The 21,492-nt window shown below is 37.1% G+C and overlaps 1 protein-coding gene across 5 annotated transcripts in view; it reads left to right on the plus strand.

Moving 5' to 3' along the window:
• Positions 1-21,492, plus strand: part of Marf1 (meiosis regulator and mRNA stability factor 1-like protein) — a 1,146,796-nt gene that overhangs the window by 603,271 nt on the left and 522,033 nt on the right. For all 5 annotated transcript variants that reach the window (XM_090377798.1, XM_090377799.1, XM_090377800.1 and 2 more), the window contains one exon: positions 18,534-18,826. In XM_090377798.1, coding sequence (XP_090233924.1) covers positions 18,534-18,826 — 293 coding nt within the window. The remainder of the gene's footprint in view (positions 1-18,533; positions 18,827-21,492) is intronic.

Here is a 21,492-nt window from a genome sequence, read left to right on the forward strand (position 1 = left end):
ACCAGGTTTTATCTCCAGAAATCATGAACTCTAGCAATAGTGGATATTAATTACAGATGCTGTTAAAAATTTGCTGAAAATTGTGATGCTTATTGCATTGGTAAATCTAAGGCAGTTCACGCAGAGCAACTTGATGCACATTCAAATCATTGCTTAAACTTAAGGGTGAAATGATTAAAGCTTCTGCAATTTTATCAGAATCATACAGCAGTTGTGATGCATGAGTTTTCTGGTTGTTTCAATTTCTTCAGAAGTAAAAGCAGTGAATTTTTACCACCATAGTCATCTGCTAAACTTTCTGTTCCTTATTTCAGTCTAGGTTGCTATTCAAATACAGTAGTGTTAGACAGAGCCCTCTTTTTAAGCATGATGTTTCAGATGCAGAATTCCCTAAATGTCTGTTCCAAAAAAGAGGAAGAATTGATTCCTTCAGATCTTCTTTTGGGACCTGCTCCACCCTGGACAGCACAAGATGTGAAGGATTGCATGGTTTGTTAGGGGGGGGGGGGTTTGCATGAGACTAGCAAATACATAGGCTGTGCAAGAGTTGCTAAAAAAAATCATAAGGGCATACATTTACATCCTTTTACACTAATGCTGGGGCTTAGAGAGGAATGGGCATGCCGTATGTAATCAGACACTCAGTCTAAAACACTGATGGATCCAATATCTTTCTATTTCAGAAGATTTAGGAGAAGTCCTGCTTCCCTAAAATCGACTCACACACACCTTCTCGATGTTAAGCCCTGTTACGTCACTTATGTGACAACAAACGTGTAAAGTGGTTCACTTCAAGACATCTCAGCGTGAAGAGGTAAAGACCAAACTCTCCAGCACATGACAGCACGATGAAACAAATGATCCCCAAATGGCTTTCAGTCCCTCTCTTACAGCAACAAAAGGATCAAAGTGTAGCAGAGGTTGCTAAGAATCTCTGGGTACAACCAGGCTTCCATGCACGGAAACTGAACTTGCCCTGTTACAACGTAAGATCACTCATCGATGAAGACAGGATATTAGAGCTGGAAAAGGAATTAGAAAATATGAATTGGAATATCATCGGTATGGCCGAAACAAGAAGAAGAAATGAATCACTTATAAGTTTATCAAGTGGAAATCTGCTGTACACCAATGGAAACAATGAAAGGAGTGACGGTGGAGTTGGCTTTCTGGTCCATAAAGATATAAAAAACATTTTGGAATTCAAAAGTACATCACCAAGGGTGTCAAGTCTATTATTCAGGATTTCTAAGCGGTACAAGCTAAAGGTTATAATGATTTAAGCACCAACATCAGGCCATAAGGATGTATCATTATGGGGACTTCAATGGTAAGGTTGGAAAGAGACAAAACAGTGCAGAAAGGGGAACTATAGGAAATTTTGGAATTGGTGAGAGAGAGGTTGAAAGACTTGTGGAATTTGCAGAATCTCAAGGAATGTCAGTAATGAACAATTTTTTTTTTTTTTTTTTTTTTTCAAGAAAAGGGTGAACAGAAAGAGGCCATGGAAGAGCCCAAATGGATTAACAACTAATGAAATTGACTTCATCCTCACTAACAGAAGATATATTGTGAATGATGTTACCATCTGGAACAAGATAAATATTGGAAGTGATCACAGAATGGTAAGATGCACACTTGATATAGATGTAAGAAAAGAAAGTAAAAACTAACTCGAGTAAATAATACAAAGGTCTTTGAAATAACAGAGGAGGAGAAAAAGCAGTATGTACTGGAACTTAAAAACAAGTTTGAGCTTCTGCAGACTGTTCAGAACCAAGATATCGATGAGAAATACTACAACTTTCTGAAAGTGATAAAGCCCAAGAAACCTATAGGTAAAAAGAAATCCAAAGAAGAAAAAATTAGTCAAGAAACACTTGTCATGATGAACCGAAGACGACAAATGAAGAGCAAGATAAACACTGATAAGGATAAAATTGAGTATACTGAGTTATGCAAAGCCATTAGAAAGAAACTCAGAGAGGACATAAGAACATTTAACACAAGGAAAGGAGAACAAGCATTAAGGGAAACAAAGGACTTAAATCAGCATCTATGAGCAGGAATACAGAAATACAAATGACACTGACACTGAAGAATAGCCATGGTGTACTTATAAATAGCAGAGAAGGCATAATTCAAACTGCAGAAGACTACTAAAGAGAATTATACAAAGAGCGAGGGAATGATGCCAGCAGTGGGGAAGATGGATCACAAATTAGCAACACATACGACATACCCAATATCCTTCATGATAAGGTAGAACATGTGTTGAAGAAAATGAAGAACCAGAAAGCCCCAGGTGAAGATGAAGTTACTGTAGTTGCTAAAATTGGGAGGAAGAGACGTGACACAGAAACTGACAAAACTCCATGAAATGCATTAGACAAGGTGTGATGCCTAAGGAGTGGAATAATGCAATCATAGTTTTCTTGCATAAGAAAGGAGATAAATCAGAAAATGAAATTATAGACCGATTAGCTTGTTATGTCACATCTACAAGTTGTTCACAAGGGCCATTACTAACAGATTAGAAAGAATACTTGATGAGAATCAACGGAAAAAGCAAGCTGGCTTTAGGACAGGATTCTCAACTATGGATCACCTTTGCATAATATCACAGCTAGTGGAGAAAGCAAGTGAATATAAAACACCATCATGTCTGGCATTTGTGCACTATGAAAAGGCATTTGACTCCATACAGCATAAGGCAGTGTTTTGGGCACTGGAAAGACAAGGCATAGATACCACATATATTATGATTTTGAAGAAAATATATGAAAACCTTACCCACTTTATTAGACTAGACAAAGACAGTAGCAAATTTAAAATTGAGAAAGCAGTTCAACAAGGTGACACAATATCTCACAAGAAAGGAGTCAATGTGAATGGAGAGTACCTAAACCATTTTCAATTTGCAGATGACATTGTGATCATAAGCCATGATTCCAAAGAATTAGAGGAAAATCTTAATCACTTATGCAGAGTTAGTAAGAATTTCAGACTAAAGATTAATATGGCTAAAGCAAAAGTAATGATGAACAAGAATGCCACAGAAAGGGTTATAATGATTGAAGGAGCAGTAATTGAAAAGGTGGATTCATATACTTATCTGGGACAAGTCATTAGCTGTAATAATGATAAATTGCTGGAAGTCAAGATAAGAATAAATTTTGGATGGATATAATTCAGGAAATATAGTCAATACTGAGGAGCAATATCCCAGTTTATCTGAAAAGTAAAATAATGAAGCAATGTATACTCCCCATCATGACTTGTGGAAGTGAAACTTGGACACTCACCAAAGGAATGGAAGAGAAGCTGAGAACCACACAGCGAAGAATGGAATGAATTACATTAGGAATCTGACTGTTGGATAAGGGGAGAAACACCTGGATTAGGCAAAAAAACTCAAGTAAAGGACATTCTTATCAAAACTAAAGAACGAAAATGGTCTTGGGCAGGACGCATAGCTCGAAGACATGATGACAGATGGACTAAGAAAATAATAGAATGGTACCCAAGAGGAGCCAGAAAAAAACCTGGAAGACAATGATGGAGATGAACAGATGAATTTCACGAGTTTGTGGGTCATAAATGGATGGCCATTTTACAAAACAGAAGGAACTGGAAAGTTTCTGTAGAGGACTTCATCCTGAAGTGGATTCAAAATGGCTGATGATGATGATTACACTAATGCTAGGATCATAATAAATAAATTGTATGTATTTGAAGTGTTGGTTAAGTCATCGTGCCAACCTTTTAGGTGTAACATGAGTACAGTGTCACATCTGTCTGTCATTGGGGATGCAAGATTTGAATTTGCAATTATAATGTGTACAATGAGGACAGAGATAACAGGAACATTGAGCAGACTGGTGTGGCATAAATACCGGAAAAATGAAGATGATAGTTGATCATTACCCAATGGCTTCATATCATGACGGGTTTAGTGAAGTCATGGCACCTGCAGCTACCTTTTTTGGTACAGGTGCAGCAACAAAGAAATAAATAAAGATCCTTTATTTAGATCTGTTATAGATCAAATGACTATGATGATTATAATGAATAATTACAGTATCTATATATGTATACAAATGGAGTAGGCCAGCAAGTAAGGGTATCTTGTCATGGGAGATTTAACTTTCTGGATATCGATCGGAATGAGAACTTTTGGTTTGGTAGATTGCTTGGTAGTAAAACCTTTCTCAATTTGATGAATGACTGTTTTTCTAATAATGCAGGATTTATTCAAAGAAATAACTGATATCTACAGTAAAGGAAAGGGATTTTTTTTGAAAAGGGTTTAGGAATTTTTAGATTCTTCTCACTGGGAAAAACTAATGTTATTAAATGCCAAATGAGAAGTGTTCAGCGAGAGGTAATCTTAGGGACCACTGAGAGATATTGCCCAAATTTGAACAAAAATGGATGTCAGGCGAACTGATGAGTTTGGTTGGTAGACAAAAAATACACGGGATGATTATAAATTATCATGGGATATGGATTGCTGCTGTAAGTATAAACTACAGGCTGGCCTTGATTAATGCGATTAATTTGTCCCACAAGCGCATCATGCAAAACGGAAATGTGTTAATCGAATATAATAATCAATTGGAAAAATTATAATTGGTCCTTGACCTTTAGAAATGTCCATAAAGAATTTTAAAAACACCTTTAAAATAACTTTTTAACTGTATGGCATGTAAAAGATAATGAAAATAATTATAGAATTAAATATATATTGCAGAAAACAGCGGTTCCCAAAGTTTGGGCCGTGAAATATTTTAAAATTTCGAGGAAAACACGATACTCAACATCTGTTGGACACCGCACGAAGTACTAGCTCGAGGTAGTTCACAGTTCAGTTGTTTGGAGCTAACTACTTAATAAACTGAACTTTTTTTTTTTCTTTTTTTTTTTTTTTTTTTTTATGTAAACCCCAAATACGAGAGATATTAACACCTATAGTACTTAGTACCATGCTTGGGTTGGAGATTGAGAAGACGAAAGAAGATATTTGTTGACATTGGACTTGAACTTCCTAGACTATAATTTTCAGGAAATACGTATGAAGGAAGGTTGTTCCAGAAAACGGCAGTTCAATGAATAAACGAGGAAGATGAAAAGTTGGTTCTGTGAGTTTGAAGTTGGACAGTAAATGAATGTTGGCTGATGGCAGCACGTGTTCGGACCGTTTTGAAAGAGAGAGCGGGAATTATAGAAGCCAATTCAGAAGAGCAAAGCCCATGGAAGTATCTGTAAAAGAGCCATGCCGCAGAAACAGTACGTCTATGAGAAAGCGAGTGGAGAGACTCTGTTAGAGATGAATCATTAATTAACCTAACTGCCCTCTTCTGAATGGAATCAAGAAGCCTGAGAGAGGTTTTAGGGGCACCACCCCAGATGTGGGAACAATATTCCATGGCAGGGTGGATTTGCGATTTATACAGAGTGAGCAGCTGTTTGGAAGAAAAGTAACACCAAGAGCAAAAGAGAAAACCAAGTTTTTTAGATGTGGAGGAAGTAATATTTGTAATGTGCTTGTGCCAAGAGAGATTAGAAGTCAGGGTAATCCCCAAAAGAGATACATCATTTTGCCTAGAAATCAGAGTGTCACTAAAGATAAGCATAGGAGCAGAAGAATCCTTTTTCCAAGATATAAGACAAGACTGAGTTTTAGAAGGGTTGAAATCAACTAAGTTGTCTTTGCCCCACTGGGGAATTAACTGAAGATCGGCATTTAAGGAATTGGTAGCAGCTTTGAGAGAAATTGAAGCTGATTGAGCAGGACAAGGTTTCTCAAAATGGAAAGTGGAATGCAATGTGCTATCATCGACAAAACTATGGATAGGATTTCCAGTCAATGGAAGAAGGTCATTAATATACAAGAGGAAAAGAGTAGGGGAATCAACTGAACCTTGGGTGACACCGGCGTTAGTGGAGAAGTTAGAAGACAGAGCCATCTACCATCATCCTGAGTGAGCGATCAGAGAGAAAACTGGATAACCAATTACTAAAAACAGTTGGCAAACCATAAGATGGAAGCTTGTTTAGAAGACCTTTATGCCAAACATGATCAAAAGCCTTTGAGATGTCAAGAGCAACTACTTGTGTTTCCCCGAACCTTTCCATTGAATTAGTCCAGAAATGGGTAACATAAGCAAGAATATCACCAGTGATATTGACACTGATGGAATCCATACTGGCGATCGTTGGTCAGACAGAAGGTTTTTAGGTAGTTTAAGAGTTGGTGGTCAATTGATTTCTCCATTACTTTAGAAAGAGTAGAAGTAATTGCAATGGGACGATAATTGGATGGGAGGGATTTGTCACCCTTTTTAGGAACTGGCTGGATATGAGCAAATTTCCAAGCAGAAGGAAAAACACCTTTGGAATATGAAAGTGAAAAAAGGCGACAAAGAATAGGAGTAAGTTCAAGAGCACAGGTTTTGAGAACAAGTGGAGAAATACCATCGGGACCTGGAGCTTTCTTAGCATCAAGATTCGTCAAAATCCTTTTGACATCCTTTTGACGGAAGACCACAGGAGGCATTGAATGGAGCATGTTGGGAATGGTGGGAGGTGTTTTACCAAGATCATTAATACATGAGTTGTAAGAAAAATGGGATGCTAGCAGGTCAGCTTTATCCTTGGCTGAAGTGGCAACAGAACCATCTTGTTTGGACAGAGGTGGGAGCAGAGATGAGCAAAAGTTGCGGCCAATAGCTTTGGCAGGAGACCAGAATGCTCGGCTACCCTTAGGGCAAGAAGCAAGTTTTCTACTCTTACCATGTTCAAACTCTAGTTTGGACTGATTAATAACTGCTTTACAATTGTTGTGAGCTTTGGTGTAGGCAGAAAATGAAACTGAAGAATTAGAAACAAGCCAATTACGATATGCAACATTCTTCTCTTGAACAGCCTTAGCACATTTATTGGAAAAGCAAGGTTTAGATAAAGGACCTGATTTTAAAGTGGAGTGTGGGATAAAGGATTCCATTCCTGCAAGAATAATTTCACTGACACGATCTGAGCAAACGTTGACATCAGAAGTTTTGAAACAGTAATCTGACCAAGGAAAAGAAGAAAAGAAGTCTCGCAGGTCATCCCATTTTGCATTCTTATAATGCCAAACAACACGAGGTTGGGAATAGCCATGAGATAAAGGTTCCATTGGAGAAGAGACAATCACCAAGTTGTGATCTGAAGTGCCTAAAGGCCCTCTCACTTCAACCGTGTACTTAGAAGAGTTATTTGTGAGAAAAAGATCAAGCATATTGGCTGTATGATTAGGATTGTCTGGTATTCTTGTAGGTAAATGAAAAATCTGTGCAAGATCATTAGTAATTGCAAAAGCCTCAGCATATTGACCAGCTGGATCGGTGTGACTAGAAAACGGAAGCCAGCTGGAGTTGTGAATTACCAAAGAAAATTACCTCACTGTTAGGAAAGTTGGACTGGAGAAAGTCAAGTTGCAAAGAGAGGAAGTCAAAGAGCTCCAAGTGATTAGTGGAATTGGGAGAACGATAGAGACAACAGATGAATTTGACGCAATGAGATAGAGAGAGAGATTTAAAGCCAGTGAAGATCAAAGAGAGGAGATTCCAAATTTCCAAGTCTCTGGCAGGGAATATCAGAATGGACATATGCATAAGTACTACCTTTGAGGCGAAAGGAATCATACAGCGAATAATTTGGGCCTCTGAGATGAGCAGTAGTTGAATCAACCGATAACTGAGATTCTGTCAGAAAAAGTACATGGGGTTTGGCTGACTGAAAGTGGAAATGGACATCGTTGAGATTAGAATTGAGACCATGTATATTTGTGAAATGAATTAGGAAGTGTTTGGGATGTTTAGATTACTATTGAATACATTCATGGTGTATTCAATAGTAAGAAAAAGTGGGTGGGACATGCTGTATGAAGTAATGAAATTTTTGGATATGGCGTTCATAGGGTAAGAATATACCCAGATCCTTGACATAACAACAATGCTCCCCACATACACAGTACTTGGAATCCCTCCAATCACTATCTGGCAGAGTAGAGGTAACAAGATTATACACTAGCTGATCCGGAAGCCTCCTACAGAGTTACCAATAGGTTCAGTCCAGTGTACTAACTAGCGGCTGGCCTGCGAACACTGTTTTAGAGCTGTACTCTCGAAATGTAAGGAATATTGGATCTCGCCACGATGTTCATCAAAACCTCAAAAGTCATCGGTCATACTGCGTGATGGAAGAGATAGGGAATGGTTGACCGGAACTTAGCTGTAGAGACTAAACATGGATTCCACCACTTCAATCCTCCTATAAACTGTTAGCTATTTGTTTTGGACTAGGGATGCTGTGAAAAAATGACTGAGGCACTTAGGCCCCCATGAACCAAGAAAGTTTGGGAACCTCTAGCATAAAATAGACAATGAAGAAACTATTTGTTACGGAAATATTTGAATAGATTCGTATGAACAATGTTGGCTTTCTTTTTTCTTTTTTTTTTTTTTTTTTTTTTTTATTCATCAATCAATTTCAGATAGCCAATAATCTTCTCTATGCCCTGGTGAAATAAATATTGCAGAGAACCTCAAAGATTTCATCTTGTTCTTTTACCATTATCTCCTTCGCGGTAACATTTTCATCTGCCTCATTTAAAAATTCTAATTTTTAAATGCAAGTGACTTTATTAGCGGGAGACAAACAAGTAACACATCTTCTTCCTATGGTTGATGGGACACACTGAGGCAGGCAGTGGGCAACAAATGCTTGTTTATTGCCCATCCGACGTGCGCTAAGCTTACTGTACGATTCAAATCTTTTTCAACTATCACATAAAAAAGATTACGCTAACTGGAAATTTGCATCGTGTAAAGTGAAAAGTCATATATTTTTTTTCAAATAGCGGTAACTGAAAAATGTGTTAATCGAATTCGTATTATGTGAGGCTTGATTGTAGTCTATAATCAATTTGCAGGCATTAGGTAAGCAAAGGCAGATTATGAGAAGTTCTTAGTTAAGAAAGCAATGAAAAGTACCAAATAATTCTTTGCACATGTTATTCATATGTCAATTCTTTGCACAGGGCACTTAAAGTAAATCCACTTAAAGCTGATACCAAAATCACATACGAAAGTAGGCCTTATTTTAGGAAGGATCTGCTAGAGCAGATACAGAGAAGGGCAATCAGGTAAGGGGAACAAATGGTGCACTTACCAAGAAGGCTTCAGTTCTACAAATTGCAGTTTCTGCAGACTAGGCACCTGAGGTGATCTCAATGGGGTGTTTAAGGCTTTTTATGGAGTGAGCAAAATTCAGTACTGATTCAGTTACACTCATGGCGTAGGTTATAAATTCAAATTGAGGAAGGATTGTTGCAGAAATAGATATGCAAAAGTTTGTATTCAGCCAGCAGGAGGGTTTGATTATCAGGAAACTTCCATCTGTTGATGTGGAAGTGGGTAGTTTGAATAAATTCAAGGAAGTAGTAGACGATTGTAGTGAATGGACAGGTGATGGGAACTATGGGTAGTGGCAGTGCTTTTTTTTTTTTTGCACTGACGTACTAGCTTGACTTTTTACATCTCATTTGCCACTATTAATTCTAAAATATGCAGTGAACAACATAAGGTCTAATCAGGAATAAATGATGACAAAAATAATGGTAAAACAATTTATTTTATTAAGTATATTTTGTTTTTAATAATATTTTGGTTTATAACCTAAAAAACTCTGAATATGAACAAGATTAGCATGTTGAGATTAATCGAATTCGTATTATGTGAGGTCTGATTGTAGTCTATAATCAATTTGCAGGCATTAGGTAAGCTAAGGCAGATTATGAGAAGTTCTTAGTTAAGAAAGCAATGAAAAGTACCAAATAATTCTTTGCACATGTTATTCATAATTTTATCATAATGTTATTCATCATAATTTTTCCCATACATTTGTATAAGCCGACCGGGCTACGTAAAGTGCCCGCCTGGCAACCCAAAGGTCGCAGGTTCGAATCCCGCCTCGGGCTTGGATCAGAGTAAAATGCAAAAACTTTGGAGGTGCATTATGGCCACAGAAGCCGATGTGCCAACAACTAACAAAAAAAAAAAAAAAAAGTTGTATAAATAGCATGACTAGACAGTTTTCAATTCGCACAACCTTGAGAATATGATTACAGTGAGCGAATTAATTGCAAAAATTCTTGACAGCTTCGTCAATTTTTCTGAAGCCTCTTTTAATCTCAATTGTTTTACTTTAGCGACTTCTATATAATATCTTTATTTGCAGTCAGTGAAAATAAGTAAATTTTACATGGATGCCTGATGCAATGTCCATAACAGCAAAAATGCAATCATATTGTGTACCAACATTGAGCCATGATGATGGAGAGGTTGAAGAAATGAACACCGAAATTGAAAGTCTTCTAGAAGAACAGAAAACCCACTACACTTTCATTATGAGGACTTCAACAATAATGTTGGAAAGAGACAAAACAGCACAGAAAGGGGAACTGTAGGAAATTTTGAATTAGTGAAAGACTTATGGAATTTGCAGAATCTCAAGGAATGATAGTAATGAACACTTTTTTTTTAAAGAAAAGGGTGAACAGAAAGTGGACATGGAAGAGCCCAAATGGACTACCGAATGAAATCAACTTCATCCTCACTAGCAGAAGATATATTGTGAATGATGTTACCATCCTGAACAAGGTAAATGTTGGAAGTGATCACAGAATGGTAAGATGCACACTTGATATAGATGTAAGAAAATATTATATAATGTAATGTAATGTGATATAAAAAATGTAATGTGATATAGAAAATGTAATATGATGATTGAAGGAGTAGTAATTGAAAAGGTGGATTCATATACTTATCTGGAACAAGTCATTAGTTGTAATGACTTATCTGGGACAAGTCATTATCTGTAATACAGATAAATGGCTGGAAGTCAAGAAAAGAATAAATTTTGGATTGAATAATCATTCGGGAAATATAGTCACATACTACATAAATATTTCGTAGATAACACTCGTTACTGAAACATAAATATAGCATTATAACTGTGTTGGGATACAAATTTAGGGTTTTAATTTTGTACTGAAATTGAAATTTTATTGAAAGTAAATCGAAATCATGACTCAAACCAGAGCAGCAAAGCAAAAGGCTCAAGCTAATGGGAATGCTGTGGCTCAGTGGAGAACTGAGGGGGCCAGTTGCCCTCTGAATCACAGCCTTTTAAGATGCACTATTTGCGTGATGTCTGCAGAGCAGTCAGGTATGGGACATGATACTGCCATGGGGGATGTCTTTGTATGTGCACGATGCAAGCAGTGTAAGGAAATCAGGCGACAACTCAGCATTGTTATGGGCTTGTATGAGAGCTTGAAGGATAGGGTGGATGCCCTCGAAGGATTACAAGTGAGGGGCCCATCAAGCTCTCAGCTGCTCACACCAATGCCAGAGCTTGCACTTGGTCATTGCAGAATACAGTGGCAACCCCCAAGGCAGAATGCGCTGGTCCCAAAGGAACTAGTAGTTGTTGGTGACCCTATTGTCAGGGAAACGGGCAACATGCTTTGTAAACAGGATTGGTGGAACAGGACCAGGGTATGTCTGCCAGGGGCAAAGGTTGATGACGTTGTAGAGCCTATATCATCTTTTAAGGGCACAAAAGGTGATATAGTTGTACACGTTGGCACTAATAATATTGAGATTAGGAGACCGGCAGGTCTCCTACTTTTAATATCATTAGTGCCAACGTGTACAACTATATCAAATGTAACAACTATATCAACGTGTAACAAGTACAGGTCACTGTTTAAAAAAAGCCGTGAATTAGGGTTGAATTTAAAAGTGTCTGCAATTCTGCCTAGACACAATAGGATGCAGTATATACCCTTCACGGCAGCATGCCAACCCCTGGCAACGTGCTGTGAAGGGTATTGTAGGATCGGGATACCTGCGTGTACCGGTGAACTTGACAATAAAGATCTTATTTATACAATGAGAGCCTTGTAGATCAATTCGGCCCTGAAAAGATTGTGCAAGGTTTAAAGGGTAAAATGTTTTTCAGCCTGGTCTGTACTTGTTAACAAGAGAGACTGCTTCTACAGGGTTGGGATACACTTAAATAGAAAGGGTGCAAGAATGTTTGCTGATGCTATCGAGGCAGTGTTAGGTGGGTCGGAAAACTGGCCAGATTGGGGGGGATACAAGGACTAATGATTAACAGTAGCCACTGGCAGAGGTGAAAGTGATTCTTGCACTGCTTCTATTGGAATGAGCCGCAGCCTGGAAAATAAGATGCAGAATATTTCAGAGGCTGCTGGGAATTATTGGGGTACAAGTAAACACATGGGTTGTGTTAGGGTAGCTAAGAAAAAGAACAGGTGCATGTATACTTGCGTGTACACCAATGCTAGGAGTTTAGTAAATAAATTTGATGAATTTGAGGTATTGCTCAAAACATCAAAGGCAGATATTGTGGGGATTTCAGAGACGTGTCACACAAATATAAGGAATGTAGAACTGGAATTTGGGGAGTACAATGTCTACAGAAGGGATAGACAGGATAGGAAGGGAGGAGAGGTTATGCTATTAGTTAAGAAATACATAAAATCCAAGGAAGTGAAGCCAGTCGACATTGCTGGACAGAGCAGTGTTGAGTCAGTTTGGTGTGACATAAGCACTGGGAGATCAAAATTGAGAGTAGGAGTGTGCTATAGGCCTAATGACTCTGACGAGTATAATAAGAAACTGTACAGGTGAATAGAGTGGGCCAGTACATCAGAGAGTCTTATAATGGTGGATTTTAATTTCCCACATATTGACTGGAATTTGTGAGTTGGTCACTCACACACTAGCAAGGCTTTTGTGGATATATTGGATGATTGTTTTCTACATCAGCATGTTCGGGAGGCAACTAGAGAGAGTAATACTCTTGATCTGATTATCAGCAGTGATTCTTCATGCATTACGAATCTGCAGATAAAGGAACCACTAGGTGGTAGTGATCATATTGTGCTGAAGTGGGATTTACTCAAAGAGGTAACTACCATCAGGGGTAAAGGGAAGGGATTTTGCTTTCGTAAAGGCGACTACGATGGACTGAGACAGTATTTAAATTCTATACAGTGGGACCAACTGATGATGTTACCAACAGCAAATTCAAAATGGGAAGCATTCAAAGAACTTATCTTGGAAGCTGCTAGGCTTTACATACCAACTAAGAAATATTGTTCAAGGTTTAGGCCTAAATGGATGTCAGATGAACTAATGAGACATATGGCAGAAAAGAAAAATTCACGGGATACATATAAATTAACATGTGACACAGAAGCCTATAATAGATATAAGCTGGTCTGTAACCGACTTACAAAGTAGTTTAGGCAGGCGAAGGCAGATTACGACAAATCTTTGGCCAAGGATATAAAGTAAAACAGCAAAGAGTTCTTTACTTATGTAAACTCTAGAAGGAAGGGGATGAATCAGATTGGTCCACTTGATATCGATGGGTGAAAGGTTGATGACCCTGCTCAAGTAGCTAACAAACTAAATGAATATTTTGCATCGACATTCACACATGAGGAGTTATTCAGCGAGGGGAATGCCAGAGGTCTATTCAACTTTGGCAATAAGCTAGATAATCTTGTAATAACTGAGAGTAAAGTTGAAGATAAACACAAGAAAACCACCTGGGGTGGATGGGATCTATGCAGTTATATTAAAGGAGGCAGCAAAGGAAGTAAGCAAACCCTTAGCCATAATTAGCATTAGCATTAGTAGAGGCATTTGATGCAAGAAAGCAAGCTTATGCAGCATCAGCCAAAAAAAAAAAAATAAATAAATAAAAAAAATAAAGTAAAATAAATAAATAAAAAATAACCACTTCCACTTCACCCCTTTGTTCGTTCGAAATACCTGTCCAGCTGAGCCTTAAACTTATTTAGGCTATCAACTTCTACGACAAGGGATGGAAGTCTGTTCCACCTAACAACCATTTGGGAGCTTCCTTGGACTCAGGGGATGTACCCATAGACTGGAGATGTGCAAATGTGACCACAATTCACAAAGGAGGATCAAAAGCTGACACAAGTAATTATAGATCTGTGAGTTTAACTTCTGTTCCAGGAAAATTAATGGAGGCACTGATTAAAGAAGCACTGCACGATCATCTAGACAAGACTTCAGTTATAGCTCGGACATAGCATGGTTTTGTTAAGAGAAAGTCTTGCCTGACCAATTTGATTGGATACTATGATGCAGTCACAAAATAACTGGATTCAGGGAATAATTTGATATTATATATTTGGATCTTTTGATACTGTTGCACATGGAAGACTGCTGCACAAATTGCAGCAGTGTGGCATTGGAGGTAAATTTCTGCTATGGAATATTGTTCCACATCTGGGGTGGTGTCCCCACCCTCTTTCAGACTCCAAGATTCCATTTGTCAGGGCAATTAGGCTAATTATGACATCTTTTTAAACAGTCTCTCCACTCTCTGTCTCATAGACATTGTTTCTGCTGCATGCCTTTTCTATATATTCTTCTGAATTAGCATTAGTACAGCCATATGATGCAAGAAAGCAAACTTATACAGCATCAGCCAAAAAAAAAAACCACTTCCCACATCCATTCGCTCCAAATGTTTGTCTAGTTCTGCCTTGAATTTATTTATTTATTTAAGCTGTCAACTTCTACAATGACAAATGGAGGTTTGTTCCAGCAGTCAACCACACGCTGGCTAAAGGAAAATTACCACACATCTATTTAATCAGTGTTTGAGCATACTAGAAGCTATTTAAAAAAAAGAAGAAAGAATTGATGTACAGTACAATGGCCCTTTGTTGTAGAACAGACAAGTTCAGAAGGAAAGGAAAGTATAACAAATTATCTGAAGACATGTTGGCATTTTGACAATTCCTCATCTAAATGCAGAGTGTAAGATGTTCAGCCAGGTGGGGTGGGGGAAAACCAAAAACTCATTTCAGTCTTCTGTTTCTTATTAAATTTTGGAAATACTCTTTATATTCAGTCCAGAGTGTTTCTAAACAGAACTTTGACTCAACTCTTCTTTAGTTGGTGGCTAACAGACAATCCCAGCAGAAATTGACAGAAATCTGCAAAAATAATAATAGCAAAGAGGAAGAACTATGGGTATTTTGAAACTTATCATGTTTGGAAGAAAAAAAAATATATACCAAATGTTTTTAATATTTGTTTTGTTTTAATAAGGGAAGAACTGCAAATATATATTTTTTAAGAGTGGTCCACTATTAATATCTTTAAATAACTGCCTCTTTAAAATCTGCTTGACTTTTATATTAAAATCAGTGATTCAAAGTAAAAAAAAAAAACTAGTGCTTTAATAAAAATAAATGTTTAGAAGTTTGGAAGAGCTCATATCACTTATCTCTACAATACCTGAAAAAAACTTTACTGAAACATTATTGTAGATTTTAGCTTTTGTGTTCTGCTTTATAAATTGTTTCTATGTTCGAATACATTGTTTTTCTTCTATATCTAAATCAGCAGGCTAACAGCGACATAGTGATGAAATCGTTAAACACATCCTAAAATTCTAAAGTTCAGTTCATGTTTACAAAAGGTTTAAAAGCAAGGGAAATGCTCGTACTGGTTTTTTTTTTTTTTTTTTTTTTTAGGATTTCTGGGATGCAAAGCCTGGACATATTTACAGCTAACTGTGGCTTAGTGATTAACTGTAGTTTTACACTTCATCACTAAGCAGTCTTCATGCTAGGCCAACATCCAGAATCATGGTATCATCAGTTACAATAGTCATTCACAACACAAGAACAAAAAAATAGTCATTTACCTCTGATTGTTACTGATGGCATGTTCATGGCAAGCCATTATGTTGAAGTCACATAAGACCAATGCATCCTTTTTTATGCTCTTTCACAAATACTATTTTCCAGCAGGAATATATGTCCCCACATATGGCTTCTCATATCCCTACAGTGCTGTGCATTGGGGATGTGCTTGCTTCCTTGGCCCAAACATTCATGAAATCTGTCACCCATGAAATATATGTTCACTGACCTCTTGGTCTCAACCTCCAGTGTTGCCCAACTTATAGCATATGTGCAAAGAAGTATGGCTCAATATTTACTGAGATGACACTTGACTTTTTTGAGTTCGTACCATGACATTTGTCCACTTGTCTTACTGTTCACAGAGGTGTGTGTGTGGCTTCCGAAGGAACCGGTCCACTTTGGACCATCTTATTAGACTGGAAAGATCCATCCGGGATGCTTTCCTAAAACGCGAACACTTGGTGTCGGTGTTCTTTGATATGGACTCAGATTTGACAAAAAGCTGACCTTTCTGGATCATATCTGTCAGCTCTGCACAAAGTGCACAAGAGGCCTTAATATTCTCCGCTCGCTCTCCTCTATGTCATGGGGTACAGACCGATGCACCCTTCTACGGCTTTACCGTGCACTTGTGCGATCCAAATTAGATTATGGGTCCCAGGTATATTCTTCAACCAGAGACAGTGCCCTTCGATGGCTGGACCCTGTCCATCATCAGGCTCTCCGTATCGTTACTGGAGCATATAGAACATCTCCTGTCCAGAGTTTATACGTCGAAGCAAACGAACCACCGTTATCGCTTCGACGTAAGCAGTTGTCTTTAAAGTACACTTTAAAACTGAAATCCCTGCCAGACCATCCAACGTGGCCATTCGTTTTTGAGCTACGATGGGATAATTTGTACAATACCTGTAAGACTGCCAATCGTCCTTTTGGTATTCGTCTCCAAGAACTACTCAAAGAACTTAATATCAAGGTAGACAAGGTTGCCCAAACACCAAAGCAACCCCTTCCACCCTGGCATGCTCATGTTCCGGCATGTGACTTATCCCTTAGAAATTGGGGAAAGTCGGACACTCCATCATCAGTCTACCTGCAGCTTTATTCAGCACACTGAGCTGAGCATTCTGACTTCGCGCCAGTTTACACAGACGGTTCGAAGTCGGAATCATATGTGGGATCTGCTGCTGTCTTTACAGACAGCACTACATCGGAGCAGATTCCCTCTGAATGCAGCATATTTACTGCAGAGCTGCACGCTATAGAGTTAGCCTTGGATCACATTAGTAAATGCCAATACCAACGGTTCATGTTATATTCTGACTCTCTCAGCGTGTTACAGACTTTAATAACTGTGAGATATAATTCTCATCCAGTTCTGTCTAGCATTCAGCAGAAGATTCACTTTCTCCATGAGCGTGAATATGATATCCTCTTCTGCTGGATTCCCAGCCACATTGGGATTATGGGAAATGATTTGGCTGACACCGCAGCCAAATCAGCAATTCCCAGTAATAATCGCTGCCTGTCAGTCCCCTATACAGACTACAGGCAAATAATACACGAGAAAATACACTCCCAATGGCAGGATTCGTGGAATAGACAGACTGCGAATAAATTATATCATATAAAGCCTGTAATTGAACTGTGGCAGTCTAGTCTGCGCAGGAATCTTAAGGAGGAAGTTGTTCTTGCCCGGACCCACATAGGACATAGTCATTTGACTCATTCGTTTTTGCTGAGGGCTGATGACCCTCCTATGTGTGAGTCTTGTGGCACAATTTTATCAATTAGACACATTTTAATTGATTGTCCAGATTTTAGTAATATCCGTTTTACTGCTTTTAATCATCTGACTGAGCCTTATACACTCAGTCAGATTTTATCTGACAATGACCATGTGTCTGCTATTTTTAGCTTTTTGAAATCAGTAAACCATTTTACTCATATTTAAAATATCTACTTTGTTATTGTTACTTGTTTACTGATATTTGTCTTTTACCGTTTATACTTGTTTTTTATACTTTGACTTGGTGACCTAATTCTTTAGGCCACTGAAAAAAAAAAAAAAAAATTTATTTTTTAATGACCAGGTTTCGGCGCATTATAGCCTTTGTTGCTAATACGCCAATAAAACCCAACAACAAACAAACAAATCACAGAAGTGTGCTACATTTTTGTAAGTAAATTGCTGCACTAATACACAAACTTAATCATTTCATGTATACATTGATATCTGTCACTACACTAATTTGGGGTTAAAATATGAACTCTTTATGTGGGTCAATTTCAGTGTAATGAGCAACATATATATAAAAATGCACAAATATAGCAACTTTCAAAAACACTAGCTGCAGAAGCAACAAGTTTCTTTCAGCTGGTTTTATATGCTTCTACAAATAATTATAATTTCTTTCCATCTCATTATACTATAGTGTGTTGAGATTGTTAATTATTAATATTATCGGTAATAGGACTGCACACAATCATATCACAATCATCAATTTCTTGACCAGTTTCCAAATGTCTCTAAAACTACCAAAGAAATGAATTATTAGATTATTACCTGAGATTTATTTATTCTCTTCAATATATACATAATTTTCAGAACATCAATGAATAATTGTGATGTTATAAAACAGTAAAATAGGAATTATTTTTGAACGATAAATTTTTCTCACCAATTTTATTTCAGTTTCTGTTCCTGCTACACAGCTGAATTTGGAACTTTCCATTCTCACAGTACCATCTATAACCAAAAAGTCCTTGAGTTAAAAGCTAGAAGATCAGCTTTCAGTCTTAGTAGTGATGATAGTTTGCATGAGGATACAGAAACAAAGTTACCAGTGTCGGAAAAAAAGCCCATACAACCCCAGTGTGTTCCTCTTGAACATCTTGTTTCCTGTATTCCCGGAGTTCAAATTGCGAAATCTTCTCTAGGAATTAAAAAGGTTCAATGGCTGGAAAATAAGCCAGTTGATATTGAAGGTAATAAAATGATTTTAATAATTGTCTTTTTGCATAATATATAACGTGACTAGAACCTGTACTTAATATCAAAACAAAAGTAGCTTAAAATATAAAAGAGCACTAATTTTCTTTTCTTTTTTTTATTCCGGTAGAGCTTCGAAAATCCAAACATCAATAATCCGAACGAACCAGCATTTATTATTATTATTTTTTTTTATGCTGGTGCCATAAAATAATTACAGTAACCACTGATTATTATGATCACGTTTGCGAATTAAATTTTGATTCTACTAAACGGCAATTCTAATAAGCAAAAATCAGAGGAATATTATCCACAGGCTATAAAAATGAAGATATAAAGCACAAATTTATACTTTTTATTACCTTATAATTAAGAAAATTAAATGATACGTGAAAATTAACAAATGATCAACAAACTGAATGCTATCCAACTCTCACATACTCTTGCTGAAAAGAGAGAGATCTGACAGAAGAAACAAAGTTAAAAAATGGCATAGCAAAAATTAAGTAATTATTTTCATTAAAGGCTTATAGATATGTTATTGTCACTGAAAGTTCCATTTCTTTTGTTACCTATTAATAAAAATACGTAAGTACAATTTAGTGTGCCAACCGGGCTAGCCAGGTGGGTAAAGTGCCTGCCTGGTGACCCAAAGGTCGCGGGTTCGAATCCCACTTCGGACTTGGAGCAGAGTAAAAATGCAAAACCTTTGGGAAGTGCATTATGGCCACAGAAGCCAATGCACCAACAACTAAAAAAAAAAAAAAAAAACTTAGTGTTTTTATTTCTAAATTTATTTTATTTTATTTTTTTATATTTATTTATTTATTTATTATATATATATATATTTTTTTTTTTTGTCTGAGAACAGTATTTTTGATAAGTTAAAAATCTGAACAAACCAGAAGTCCGAACTACCCCTGAGCCCAATTAGTTCGGATTATCAATGCTGTACTGTATTTCTAAAAAGTTTTCTTGAATTATACTTAGAGTATGTGTGACCTTTTGTTAATGGGTTGCATCAATAATTATATGAAATTTTTAATTTTTTATTAAGAAATTTGAAAAGTTAAAAATTTATACTTTCCATATAAAATTAAAGTTTATTAATTATGCTCAGAAGGTTAAATAAATTACATAAATTTCCATTATCTAGTTTATAAATTCAGTAAGGGTGTGAGATCTCAAAAATGCACATAAAAACATATTTCTGCTTAATATATATATATATATATATATATATATATATATATATATATTAAATAATACAAGTTAAATTACAAATGCAAATAGCATAGATTAGCCCCACAACATGTGAATAAGAACTAAAAAGTACTATACAAGAAGTGTTTGAAAAGTTTGTGGCCTGAGTATGAAAAGGTAGTGGTACAGTATAAAATATTCTGTATTTAATCTATAACACTTCAAATAGCAACTCACCAAGTTTCATGCAGTTTCAGTAATGATTTTTTTTTTAATTACAGGTCCTGAAGTCAACAATGTTATGTGAATCAGGAAAGATGGACAAAATCAGTCACTGTACAGTCATCCAATATTTGGGAAAAGAGGGAATAACACCAAAGGCAATTCATGAGAATATGGGGTGGGGGAGGATGTCCCTTCCAATTCTATGATTAAGAAGTGGACAGCAGAATTTAAATGAAGGGAGAGCCTGGATGTGAAAGACTTGAAACATATCCATCACTCCAGAAGTCACTGATCGTATGAATGATCTGTTGATGAGTGATTAAATGAGTGCCAGTTCGGTGCCAGCATTTTGGGCATATCATCTGAATGTGTGTTAAGTTGTTGACATAAGTTGAAACAGAAGAAATGTCAAGTCAAATAAACACTTTAATGTTTTCAAGCAGATCCAGCAAATTTCCTTGCAAATTTAGTGTAAGTAGTGACAAAAAGGCAAGAAAGCAAGTTTAAACAGCATCAGTGAAAAAAAAAAAAAAAAAAAAAATTTCTATTTCACTTCTCAATCCCCTACAAAAATTTGTCTAGTTCTTTGTTGTATTTATTCAAGCTATCCACTTCCACAACATCAGATAGAAGTCTGTTCCACCAATCAACCATCCACTGGCTAAAAGCAAACTTCTGAACATTTGTTCTGCAACCATCTTTCCTCAATTCGAATTTGTGCCTCCCCATGTGTGTATAGTCTGAGCAAGAGGAAGAATCCAATCAGCATTGAACCTGCTCAATCCATTCAAAGCCTTAATCACCTCAATCAGATTACCTTGCAGCTGCCTAGTGTGCAAATGCTGCAATTTGCAGAATTGAAGCCTTCCTTGGTGAGAGCACTCCTTAGTTCCCTTCACCAGTCTCGTTGCCCACCTCTGTACCTGCTCCAGCAACTCTACATCCTTCCAAAAAAAAAAAAAACACACGCTTCTTGATTAGACCGGGGTTCGAGCCCGTCACCACCAAATACGGAGGATGCGGAAAGGTCAGGGAATGGCCACCGCATATCTTCGGAATAATATGGTCTTAGTTGCTAATGCTCCTAAAAACCAAAATAACAAATAATAACATCCTTCCAAAAATGAGGCCTCCAGACCTGTATGCAGTACTCAAGATGCAGCCTGAATATTGCCTTGTACAATGGAATAATCACCTCCTTATGCCTGCAAACAGAATTCCTGTATATCATTGA

Source organism: Mastigoproctus giganteus, chromosome 7 (assembly GCF_048544385.1).
Source record: "Mastigoproctus giganteus isolate SK-2022 chromosome 7, ASM4854438v1, whole genome shotgun sequence".
Lineage (NCBI taxonomy): Eukaryota > Metazoa > Arthropoda > Arachnida > Uropygi > Thelyphonidae > Mastigoproctus > Mastigoproctus giganteus.